This window comes from Monodon monoceros, unplaced genomic scaffold (genome assembly GCF_005190385.1).
Source record: "Monodon monoceros isolate NGI ecotype Baffin Bay Population unplaced genomic scaffold, NGI_Narwhal_1 Super_Scaffold_22, whole genome shotgun sequence".
In the NCBI taxonomy this organism is placed as follows: domain Eukaryota; kingdom Metazoa; phylum Chordata; class Mammalia; order Artiodactyla; family Monodontidae; genus Monodon; species Monodon monoceros.
This window is the reverse complement of record NW_021703779.1, coordinates 117196721-117209347: the sequence shown is the minus strand read 5'-3', so window position 1 is coordinate 117209347 and position 12627 is coordinate 117196721. Positions and strand designations below refer to the sequence as shown.

The 12627-nt window shown below is 52.3% G+C and overlaps 1 protein-coding gene across 1 annotated transcript in view; it reads left to right on the top strand.

Moving 5' to 3' along the window:
* Nucleotides 1-11652: 11652 nt before the first annotated feature.
* The window catches only part of SOX3 (SRY-box 3), a 1720-nt gene continuing 745 nt past the window's right edge, over nt 11653-12627 (top strand). The window contains 2 exon segments of the mRNA XM_029240918.1: nt 11653-11760; nt 11763-12626. Coding sequence (XP_029096751.1) covers nt 11653-11760; nt 11763-12626 — 972 coding nt within the window.

Sequence of the window (12627 nt, the reverse complement as noted above, 5' to 3'; positions counted from 1 at the left end):
GGTTAAAGAGATGAGAAAGGGGCAGGCCTGTGATCCCTGGCTTCCTCCACCTCCTGAGATCCACACAGAGCTCCTGGAAGTTGTGGAGCAGGTAACTAGCAATGGATGATTTGCTCTAGGTCACCTTTTGATCCCTCTACTCTTCCAACCTGTCTTAGTCAGCTCGGGCTGCCATAACAAAATAACCATGAAAGACTGGGTGACTTAAAAAAACAGATGTTTATTTCTCACAGTTCTGGAGGCTGGGAAGTCCGAGATCAGGGAGCCAGCATGGCCGGGTTCTGCCGAGAGCTGGCTTCCTGATTGCAGACTGCCCACTTCTCGTATCTGTCCTCTGCAGAAAGAGAGTGAGCTAGCTCTTTGGCCTCTTCTTATAAAGGCACTTAATCCCATCCCCATGAGGGCTCCATCATCATGACCTAATCACCTCCCAAAGGCCCCACCTCCAAATGCCACCACATTGGGGATTAGGCTTCAACATAGGAATCTGAGAGGGATACAAACATTCAGTCTGTAACAACTCCAGAGGCCTTCCTCCAGCCCCAGCCCACAGCAGACTGGGATGCCTTCTCTTGTGGATAAAGATCTGGAATCTAGCTTCCTTGGCTTGGTTCTGCTTCTACAAGGGTCTGCTTGCTGCCAGGGGCGGTGCATCTAAGAGAACCGCCATTTCTGAAGAAAATCAAGGACCACTTCAGTTTACTTACTATTAAAAACAGCATCACATGGGAACTTTCAGAATCTTCAAAATCTTGCAAGGGAAAGGGCCCTTAGAAAGCATCTAGTCCAAAGCCCTCATTCCTCACATGGGGAAAATGAGATGCAGAGAGAGGAAGTTCTTTGTCTAAAATCACTCAATAAGGGAATGAGGCCCTCCTAGGGCAGTGTGGTGGGAAGAACCCATCATTTCAAGATAGATCAAATCTCAAAGTTTTCTCACTGTGTAGCCTAACTTTAAACAGGTTGTTAGGATTAAACGAATATCATAACATCTGTAAAGGTCACATACAGTTATCAACCTGTGGCAGCTTTCAGTAAATGGTCACTATCATTATCACTTTCTGGAACCTTTGGCAAACCCACCTTTGAGTGGGTTTGACATAAACCAAGAGATTAACTTGAACACTGGGAAAAGTGGGAGGTCACTGCTGGTGAACTGGATACTGTGTCATCGGACTGCTTTGCTATGACTTTGTTATGGAAGGCCTACCTGGCAGGGCTGATGAACAAAATATGGAATCCTTTCAACTCCTAAGAATGAAGGGAAATAGGCATCACCGTGAGAGATTAGTGTGCATTGTCTGAGAAGCTCACACTAGCATATTGGTTTATTTATTTAATCCTGAATCTGACTCAGTATCAATTTTAACATTTCTAATTAGTGTAGTTTGAGAACTGGTGACGTCTCTCTCCAGCCCTCCTCTGGGGAAATAACCTAGGGAAGGTGGGTCCTTCTTCCTCTGCCATTTGTCACTGTTCATTAAGACAAGTGGCCATCATTAGGGGCTCTACTTAAATATAGGAAGAAATAATGATATGCTTCTTAATATGATCTAGTATCAACAGCACTTTAGGCTCTGCATTTAATGAAAAAAAATACTCTTACTGACAAAGTGCCAGCAAACTATAGTTTGGTGGAAAGATAACTGGACAAGGAGTCAGCAGGGGTCCTTTCCATGCCTGGTTTTGCCAATAATATGCTCCACCATTTTGAACAAGACACTTAATCCTTCTAAGCCTATTTCCTGATCTGTTAAAACACAGGTAAGTTTGCCCCCATCTGTGCTACATAGCTCACAAGGTTGCTGTGATGATGATGGTGGTGGTGATGACGGTGATAACCTAACATTCACTGAGTCCTCTATGTACCAGGCACTGAGTTCAGTACTTTATTTACATAATCTCGTTTATTTTTCACAATCATCTTAAGGGGTAAGTATCATCAATTCCCATTTTTATAGACGAAACTGAAGCTCAGAGAAGTTAGGTAATTTCTAGAAAGGGCCAGGGGCAGGATTCAAACCAGGTCTGAGCTCTTAACCTTTCCTCTGTGCTGCCTTTTTATCCATCACAGCCCTACCTAGTCTTTCAGCAAGAGTTTTAACTAGGAGTCAATCAAGGTTTCATGCCAGATCTCTTTCTTCAAATGCAATGGCACAGACTAACCACAGAATTACTCTTAATCTGAAGTCTCCCCAATTTGTTTATTTTAAAAATGGTTTTTGTAATTCTCTAAGTCTTTTTAAAAGCCACTGTGAGGAATGATAAGACTCTAATCTCTGCAGGTGATTAGAACTACTTTTCTTTCCTTGGCATGGTCAATTGTGCCTATTTCTGAGACCTCACAGAAAACATAAAAGCTATGAAATCTGAACAAGACTCCTCTCCTACTTCCACACGACTCCTGATGCAATCTGTAGAAAGAATATCCTTTCTATTGAGCTCTAAAAGAAAAAAATTAAAACTTACATTTTAGACAAAAATAAAGGATTTAAGACCCATATGACACTAATTGCATATTTTTAACAGCAGGCATGTCTCTATTATTAAGGATACTTTATGTTATCTCAAAATTAAACACAAGAGCCCCCTCTGTCACAAACCAAAACTCCCATCATGTCAGTGAGTGCTCTCTAGAGAGCCCTGACGGAAACAATCTCAAGTGATAGAGCCGAATGTGGGAGATGGCGATGCAGAATTGGAACCATGGAGTAATTGGTTCATTTTTTTTCTTTCATTCAAAGAGGTCTTCCTCAAGGACTATGATTCATTCCAGAAACATCTGTGCATACCCACGTAAGGGGTAAGAAAAGTGCCATGGTCCCCTCTCCCCCACACTAGAGGAATTTTCAATCCCATTTCAGGGGAATAAGAAAGCGCAGTTGAAAAACAAGATAACTCTTAATTGAGCATGCTCTGTGCCAAACAGAATGCTAGGTGCTTCAGCTGTATCATCTCACTGAATCTCCATCCTACCCCACTGAAGAAGGCCTGACTACTCACTTCTTTCAGATGAGAAAATTGAAGTTCAGGGAGAATAATAAACTTGGCCCACTATAGCTAATAATACTGTATTGCATATTTGAAAGTTGCTAAGAGAGTAGATCTTAAAAGTCTCCATCACAAGAAAAAAAAATTGTATCTATGTATGGTGATGGATGTTAACTAGACTTACTGTGGTGATCATTTTGCGATGTATACAAATATCAATAAATCATGTTGTACACTGAAACTAATATAATGTTATATGTCAGTTATCCCTCAAGAAAAAACTTGCCCAAATCATACAGGTACTATAAACATCCAGGCTCCATTTCATGTCAACGTCCTGAGAAACATTTCTTTCTACGTATTCCCCTTCTGAATAGATTGTCCCCTTCTAAAGCTGCTAAAGTTAGCTTCAGGCCTCTCCACTGGCAGTTTTGGTACTCCCCCAAATTTCAGCTCAACTGCCCACAACATCACACACCTGAATCCTCCTTCCAAAATGAAAGCCAAGGGCTGTAACACATAGAATCGGACCCATCAAAATAACCACGCAGCTCTCAGTCTGCACACAAGACAAGGTTTCATAGCCGAGGTCTTGGGAAGATGGTGATTTCTGCCCAGCTCCTGCGGAATTCTTTCTGAAAACAGGCACCATCACGTGCGATAGACAAGAGAAACAGTCTCACACTTGCATACTGGTAAGACGGCATCCTCTTTTGTAGGAACCCAAGGGTAGGGAGGATCAAGGGACCTGATTGCCAAGAAAGAGTCCCTTCTTCAGGCTGCCAAGGAAATCGGACGTGGCAACTTTGTGCTCCTTGGCAAAATGCTTTTGGTAACTCTATTCTGACATCCATTTGAACAAAGCAGCAAAGAAGTAAATGCTCAAAAGCCAAAAGCAAACATATTAATTTACTCGATACCAAAAATATGGTAGGAAACCATCAGGTGGGAGCATCATCAATGAGGAATGCATGCCGAAAACAGGTGCATAAGAACCATTTTGGTAACCATTTTTTTGTAGTTGCTCTTTGGAAATACTTTGAATAACCATCCTAGTGGCTTTACTCTTGTCCATTCCTTCCTTCTAAGTTGGCAGACTATCTCTAGGTTGTTTAAAGGATAAAGGGAATGACACCCCTCATGGCCAAGTCCATGGTTGTGTTATTTTATTTAAATGATTTTATAGTTATGTAAAAATATTTCTTTATTTTATAGTGAACAAATCAATCCTCTTCAACTGAATTTTTAAAATGATTTTAAGTCCTTTTATTAACACAAAACGAATCAGTAAGTTCCCAGACCAACCCTATAGGATTGCACTATTATTTAGTTCTTCTCCAGAGAATTTACGTAGTGATTCATAAAGATCAGATCGATAAATAAGTATTCTACTTTCAAGGGAAGCAAAGCCTTCCCAACCCATGACTCTATTTTGATGTTTCTAGAACATGCATCTAAAGGCTTATTAAAACTCTAGGGTATTATTACCGAATATTTTCCTCATATTATTGGTTTATGTATGTCGAAGGTTTTATTTCGTAGCACACCCTAAAAAACGGGATTTTTTTTCTTCTTGCAGGCTAGATAATTTCACCCAAATGGTAAAGACTTAGTAATTTTTAAAAATGAAATTACATCTAATGACACGCAACCGATGGGGTTAGCAAGTTCCAAAATGCATATTTTAAAAACACAAAGATGTGTAAACCAAATTATGGTCTAAAGGGCACAGAAAAATTATCTGGAGATGGATTTAGCTCTATGAACAATTAGAAACAATACTGAAAGCTGCTCATTTATGTCCCTCCCCTGCCATCACCTTGTCTGGGTCTTTCAATAATGGACTAAGAAATATAGGAGAAAAAAAAAGCAGGGTTTTCAATATGGTTTTTCTTTGGGGAACAATAAAAACATTAAACTTTATGCATTTAAGTGTCTGTGCACCGAATGGTAGCCCTTTCATGGGAGTCCAGCTTGGGTTTTGTCTGGGTGGGGAAGGGGGGAAGGAGTCTGTGAATACCCTCAGAGTCATTTAAAATATATAGTATTAGCTAATTGATGAGAGGACTAAAAACAATAGTAAGTAGGCAGCCTGGCTGCGTGCCAGGAGCAAGGCTTTATGGTGAAATCGAGTTTACATTAGAGGCCTGTTTTTCCCCTTTCCTTATATGAAATGAACAGCTGTAATTGAAAAGCAAGGAGCTCTATGGTTTATAGAAATAGGTGTTGTGAAGAGCCTTGGCCGTCTAATTTTCTTCCTATTGCAGGGCAGGCTTCCATTGTCTGTTTTTTAGAGCTAATTTCTTTTCTGATCAAAAGGCCCACGTCGTTGAAAAGGTAGTAATGACTATTCATTTGGCTGAAGCCTCCATTCTCCAGACTGCAAGCTTTATTTAGAAATGGCTATTTCTTTCTAAAAGGAAAAGCTCATTTATGTCCTCTATAATGTCAATTAAAGTAGAATATATTTTAATTATTTATCCTGAGGAGAAACCTTTTAGGAACTTAATTTAGTATGCCTATGCTATGCAGACACTACAATATGTGAATGTGGAATGATATCTAGGCACATGGGTTTTATTTTATTTTACCACTAATGAATAGTTTATTTGCCACTAATTAACAAGTTAAATCGGCACAATTAGTGTCGGATTTCTTTAATAATATAACTCATAAAGGGATAGCCATTGGAACTAGAAAATAAGGTTGGTTGTTGGCTTTGTAAAGAAACCATTCCACAAAAGGGGCAGTTTTCTTCCCATTAGTAAGGGTTATTGGGACGTTCTGCCCGTTGCTTTTTCAAATGCGAGCTGGGCTGGGCTGGGCTGGGCTGGGCTGGGCGAGGAAAGATGTTCACAAACAAGGGGAGACGGTGCTAATTACACAAACATAACATTAGCCGAGCCTCCGGGTCGTAACCCGGCGACGCTTTCCGGAGAAATGGAATTGGGGTGACTGCAACCTAGGCGCCCAAACGCCAGCGCGGCCGGGCCTCCCAACAAACCTCGCCCTGTCGCACTCCCTGGCCGCCGGCCCGCGCGCAAACGGGGCGGCCCGAGACTCGGCGGCCCCCATACCTGGCAGGCGGCGGAACGCTCGCCGTTCCCGGGCCGCGCGTCCTCCGCCCGGCTCTCCGTCGCGAGCAGCGGCCCCGGAGCCTTGCTCGTCCGCCACTCGGACGGCGGCGCCGGGCCTCCCGGCACGCGGGCGCTTCTGCGGCTAGGCAGCTCGGGCCGCGCGGCTCGGCGCGGCGGCGGGAAAGCGCGCGCGCAGGGGAACGAGCGTGGCCCCCGGCGGCCAGGGCGCGCCGCGGTCCGCAGGCTTCCCTGGGCTCTCCCGGGCCGCCGCCGCTCTCGGCTGCGGGACGCAAAAGAGCGGGTCTCCTCTCGCGCCGGGCGCACAACGTAGCCCATAGTAAGTGTGCGACCCAGGTTTAGTGACATGAAAAAAATGACGGCAGACAAGACAGGCGAAGGGAACACAGAAATTCCGCGCATCGAATTCCACGGCTCTCCACTCTCTTGAAAGAAAATGAAAAAGAGAAAAAGAAAAAGAGAAAAGCCGGGGGGGTGGAGGGGGAAACAGCTGAATGCTGCCTTGAGATTTAAAATTTTCTCCAGGGCGCTCTCCCCAGCCCCCAGCCCGCCATACTGCGCCCCCTACGGCTGGGGCCGATGGGCTTGCCCGGTCACACTGGAGGTGCCTGAAGGTCCAGCTACATTACAGGCACCCTTCCCCGGGAAGCACTGCCGGCCCAATGGACCCGGGCCCCCCGGTCTGAATAAGCGTGTGGAACTGCGGGGACTTGGAATAACTCAAGCAGCGTTATGCACTGATAACGATTTTTAGATTGTTTTCCCTGGCCTGGCCTCTGGCAGGCCACCTCGCCGCCGTAGAGGGCCGTGCCTTTGCAGCCACTGAAGGAAGTGGGAAAGGCGACAGTCCCAGCGGGAGGGCAGGCCTGGCTTTTGGGTGCCGGGTGCCGGGAGGCTGCTCCGCAGGGGGGCGGGTGCAGCAGCTTGGAGGGCTGAGCGAGTGCGGAGAGCTGTGGGCTTGGGGGGGGGGGGGGGAGAGGCGAAGAGGTCGACGGCAGTGACCCGGAAGACGCTCTGCAAGTGGGACCCAGTTCCCGGGCAGAGCCTTCCTTCCTTCGGGGAGGTGGCGGTATTCGGGTTGTTTGGCAGTGTTCGGGTTGTGAGGTCAGCGAGAGGGCACTGAAGGCAAAGATTGTCAAATTCCTCGTAGTCGCTCCGCACCTAGGGCAAAGAGAGCTGGCATTCGTATCGTCATACCCTGCGGGTGAAAGGACTCGCCTGGTGTGAGCCAAGGGGATTCCCAGTATCTACCAAGTACAGCTCAGCTAACCAAGGGAATCGAATTCGAAACTCTTGTAAAAGCACACCCTCCCTCCTAAAAAGGGCTACACCAAAGTGCAACAGAACATATTGTACCGCCCACCGGAGACTTTTTGATACCTCGAGGGTCCTGGCACCACGCACTTCTGAAGCTCCTTGTAATATTTCTTTGGAGAATATTAACTATGTTCCTTTTTGCAAAATGCACCGCCAACCTAGGGAGCTTCAGCTCCTTCCCAGACCTGCAAGAACGAGTGTTTCATTGGGAGCTGCGAGGGGCTGGGGTGGATTGGGGGAGGAGGATCAAACCGAGAGCTAGAGCTCGAGGTTCTGTGCTGCTTCTTCCACCCCCGCTGGACTGCTGGTGACCTTTCCGACCTTTTTCAGGAGATGATTTTACAATAGACCCAAGCCTCTGATTTCTTGATCAAGGCCCTCAATGTGTGGCCTAAATACACCCTCTTGGCCAGGAGTCAGAGTAAATAGTCAAGGGCTGTTCTCAAGGAAGAAATAGGAAAAGCTGTCTCTAGATAAGCAAACTTTTTTTTCCTGCTGAAAAGCAAAGCGTTTCTGAGGGTCGCCAGGATAAGTTCTTCGCACTTCCTCAAAGCCAGACCCCTCGCTGGGCTCGGCTGCACTTGAAAAAAGCGAACACTCGACTCTATTGTCAGGCCTCGGCCCCCGGAGCGGACACTGATACACACCTATCCCATCCCACCCCGCACGCAAAGGGCGCCTCTTCTAAGAGGCGGGGGTCCTAATCGAGCCGCAGACTCAGAAAAAGGACCCCCTTGAGCAGTTGCTGAGCAGGGATCCACGCGGGCACCCCAGCGCGAGTACTGGGACAGCCCCCCCTCTGCTCGGCTCTCTACCAGTAGCTCCAAGGCACAATTGTTAAAAGTTTACTTTGCAGCTATGAGGCTCTTGGGACACCGGCTTCCTGCCAAGGCTCGAGACCGGAGGAAGGCAGAGTGGAAGCGCCCTAGGAGCCCGGCGGCGGCCGGGCCACCCACGCTAGAGCCTGGGTCCCCCGAGTTTAGCAATAATCGGCCCTCTAAAGCGAGCCCCACTTCTGCCCCGCAGCGAAGCCTGCTGCCTCTCCTTGGAGGGTTGGGGCGACCTCGAAGCCCCGCAGGGAGGGAAGGGGCGCCTCTGGGTGAAGTTTCCAACCGAAGCCAACAAACGGCGCTGTTGCCGCGCCCTGGGTCCTGGAAGCCCCAGGCCCAGCCCCAGTCCGAGGGAGCCGGAGATCTCTTGGGAGGGCGGGGAGAAGGGGGAGGGGGTGCTTGGCCGGGTTCCCAGCCCGCCGTCCGGGGCTCTGTATGCCGCCCATGGGCTCTCGGAGGCCCCAAGGGCGAGAGAGCTGCTCAACACGCTCTCTTCTCCCGCAGAGGGTGGAAAGGACTGGTCCTGAACCCCACTGTGTCCCTCTGCTTTCCTCACTGGGTGCAGGGTGCGTGTCGGAAACACCGGTTCGGGCTCCGCTGGCAGTCTTGCCTCCCCGCAGGCTCCGGAAGACCCTCGGGCCATAGTACGTGCCGCGACACTTCTCCCGACCCCCAGCGAAGGTCGCGCCTCTCGGCTGTTGACTGTGCCGGTACTGCTAGTGTGCTAAGAGAACGGGTTTCCTTCCAGCCTTGCCCCCAGTTCCCCACGCCCATAATGGTAACCTCGCTTGATTATTGAAATGGTACTTTGGGCTGAGAACGTTTCCTCGGAAATGTTTCGAAGATAATTCGGTGTGACTCTTACTTGGGGTTGTGCAGACCACCCGAGCTAACGGGCACTGAGAGCGGTTTAATCACGGCCTCCAAGGGAAGCCAGGAGTGTGGGAGAGGGTGTCTGATCCTTGCAAGACTGCCGTAAATCTGGCAGAAGGAGGTGATGTGAAAATGAGCTTACCTAAACCGCGGGGTAGGTGTGATCAAGTGACAAACAGCTGGGAGCAGTGACTAGTTCCCCGGATAATCTGCTGCCGCGAGGAGCGCAGGCCCCGCACTGCATCCCTTGCCTAGGGAAATACGCAGCCCAGGCGCTGTCACCACAACGGCTTACTTGGGTCCTAAAACTTGGAAAGAATCCTGACATCTGTCAGGCTACTGGACGCCAGGCCGCGCGTCGGTTGGGTAGTTTCCTAAAACGCGCTTCACTTAGCAACAGCCTCAGAGGCCCAGAGAACCCGAGAGGGCATCTGGAGAAGGCGGCAGGAGGGCAGGGCTACTGCACATTGACTTCTTTGGGAGAAGGTGGGTTTGCCTAGGAAATTTTGACTGTGTCAGCCAGTTTGGCAAGAAAACAGGTGCAGGTGGGGATTGGCGAATCATTCCGTTTTCTGAGACTTGCCTTCCAGTCCGTGTAAGCTGAAGTATACATACCCGTGCCCGCGTGCAGACACACACACACACACACACACACACGACTCATACACATAACCATCCCAGATAGTTTACTTTAAAACCCTAAATCCGTACACCCATTTCAAATGATCACAGCCCTTGACCGTATACGTTTGCTTCCCCCGCCTCCCGTCCAGATGAGCAAGAGAACGTAGACCAGGCGGAATCCAAACTTTAGGGGCGTGTTTCGAGACCCCAAACTTCCAGGAGGCGCTGCTGCTGGGAGCCTGGATTCTGGTGCCAGCGGTCCGCCGGCCCCAGGGCGGGCTGGCCTTCTCCGCGTCCCCCAAGCCACAACGGCTTACTTTAAAATTTGTGCAAGAAAGGGGGACATTCCTGGCGTGCAGGCTTCCCAGGATCGCCGGGTCTTGCATTTAGCACTAAGGGGCTAAAAACCTAGGTTTGGTTTTTCTTTCACACTTAGGATTTACGCCTTTCTTTTGGTTCCCCACCTTTCCACGAGGCTAGGGGTTTGGTGGGCCACACCGTGCGAACACCTTATTTCAGTCTCTGCCACCTCTACCCCCTGGCTTCTCCTTCCCACCCGTCGCCCCCGGAGGCTCCGGGAGTTTCAAACGCTGTGCCACTCGCCTGGGCTGGCGGCGGCGGCAGTCGGGGTTCCCTCTCCCCGCAGCCCGCGTTCCCGCGCCGCTAGTCTGGCAGACAACCCGACAGGCGGGTGATGTCGCGCTCTGAGTCTCGCGTCTCGAGGCTCTGGTCAGGAAGGCTGTAAAACAAAAAAGGAGAAGGACGGAATCCGTTAGCAGAGCCTTTTCCCCGGGGAGGCCGCGCGGCTGCGCAGCGAGAGCAGCGCTCAGTGGTCCTGGCAGGTGCGCGGCCAGTGGAGGGGGCCCTGCGGTTCGCCCGGAGGACGGCCTCGGCTCCTCTCTGGCCACCGTCCCCCCCTCCAAGAAACTTTTCTTTCACTTGGAGAGGCTCTGTGTTGCCATGAAAACGGATTTTCCAAGGGGCCCGACCCTCCCCCTCAGGGGCATCGGACTGGAAAAACCGAAATGGCCAGAGAGCAGAGACAAAAAGGGGCCGCTAAGCGGGGGCCCGGAGAAGAGAGCCGAAGCCGGTTCACCCCCTCCGCCCCCCACACACGCCTCGTCGCACCACCGCAGGGGAGCGCCTCCGCCCGGCCGGGGCAGCGGGCGTCTGACTGCTCGCCCTCCCGCAAACCACCGGGAGCCTCGCCGCCCCCGTGCGCTCCGCGGTCCCGAAGCCTGTCTCCCGAGCCCGGGTCCCTGACCCCCGCTCTGTACTGGGCGCGCTGGCCCGAGGCTTCCCAGCGGAGGGTCCATCTGGACAGGGGCCGATTCCTGGGAGGGCTTCTCGGAGCCGCAGCCCGGGGTACCTCCGCTGCGCCCTGAGTCCCCAAGCCCGCCTGGGTAGCTGGCTATGCCTAGTGTCCCTAACGCTGGCAGCAGAAGCGGTCAGAGGACCTCCGCGCAGACAGCGGGAAGCTTTGCAGGGTGGACCCGGGACCGGACGCCTCTCGTCACTGACAGGGCTGCAAAGTTGTTTTCTGAACCCCGTGGGCGCCCCCTGCCCCCCCCAAACCTGCTCGCGCGCCCCCTCCCCCCTCCGTCACCTCCTCGAGTTTCGTTCTTTCAAACTTTTTGAGACCCTAATTGGTGGTCTCTGAGCGGCTCCCCGGGACTCCCGCCTCCTGAATAACTCTCATCACGTCACCGGGCCCAAGAGGGGCGTGGGGGTGAACGAAAGGACTCCCCGAACTTTTTTTTTCCAGCGGGGCCGAACGGCGGCTCCGTGATGATTGGCCAGGGCGCACCACTGCGAGCCTGTCAATCACCGGGCCTCCCGGAGCGAGGGGCGGACCGAGCCCCAACCCCGGGGGATCCGAGCAGGTATATAAGAGGCCCGGAGAGCGCCCGGCCAGACTGCGAATGCGACCAGCCCGAGACAACGCATCAGGTGCGAGTAGCCTGCAGGTTCCCGCTGATTTGGCGCTGAGCACTTCGGCAAGACTGCCCGACCCACTGGCCCACCGGCCCCCAGGCCCCCAAGCGCCCCTCCGACGGAGTCCCCAGGCCTTTTCACCGTGGCCGCTCCAGCCCCGGGAGCGCCTTCTCCTCCCGCCACCCTGGCGCACCTTCTTCCCGCCCAGGCCATGTACAGCCTGCTGGAGACTGAACTCAAGAACCCCGCGGGGCCACCCACCCCAGCTGCAGGCGCGGGCGGCCCCGCAGCCCCGGGCGGTGCAGGCAAGAGTACCGCGAACGCAGGCGGCGGCGCGAACGCAGGCGGCGGCAGCGGCGGTGGCGCGAGCGGCGGCGGCGGCGGCGGCGGCGGGGGCAGTGACCAGGACCGGGTGAAGCGGCCCATGAACGCCTTCATGGTGTGGTCCCGCGGGCAGCGGCGCAAGATGGCTCTGGAGAACCCCAAGATGCACAACTCTGAGATCAGCAAGCGCTTGGGCGCCGACTGGAAACTGCTGACCGATGCCGAGAAGCGGCCGTTCATCGACGAAGCCAAGCGGCTGCGCGCCGTGCACATGAAAGAATACCCGGACTACAAGTACCGGCCGCGCCGCAAGACCAAGACGCTGCTCAAGAAGGACAAGTACTCCCTGCCCGGCGGCCTGCTGCCTCCCGGAGCCGCGGCCGCGGCCGCCGCCGCTGCCGCCGCCGCCGCCGCTAGCAGCCCGGTGGGCGTGGGCCAGCGCCTGGACACGTACACACACGTGAACGGCTGGGCCAACGGCGCGTACTCGCTGGTGCAGGAGCAGCTGGGCTACGCGCAGCCCGCAACCATGAGCAGCCCGCCGCCGCCGCCCGCGCTGCCGCAGATGCACCGCTACGACATGGCCGGCCTGCAGTACAGCCCCATGATGCCGCCCGGCGCCCAGAGCTACATGAACG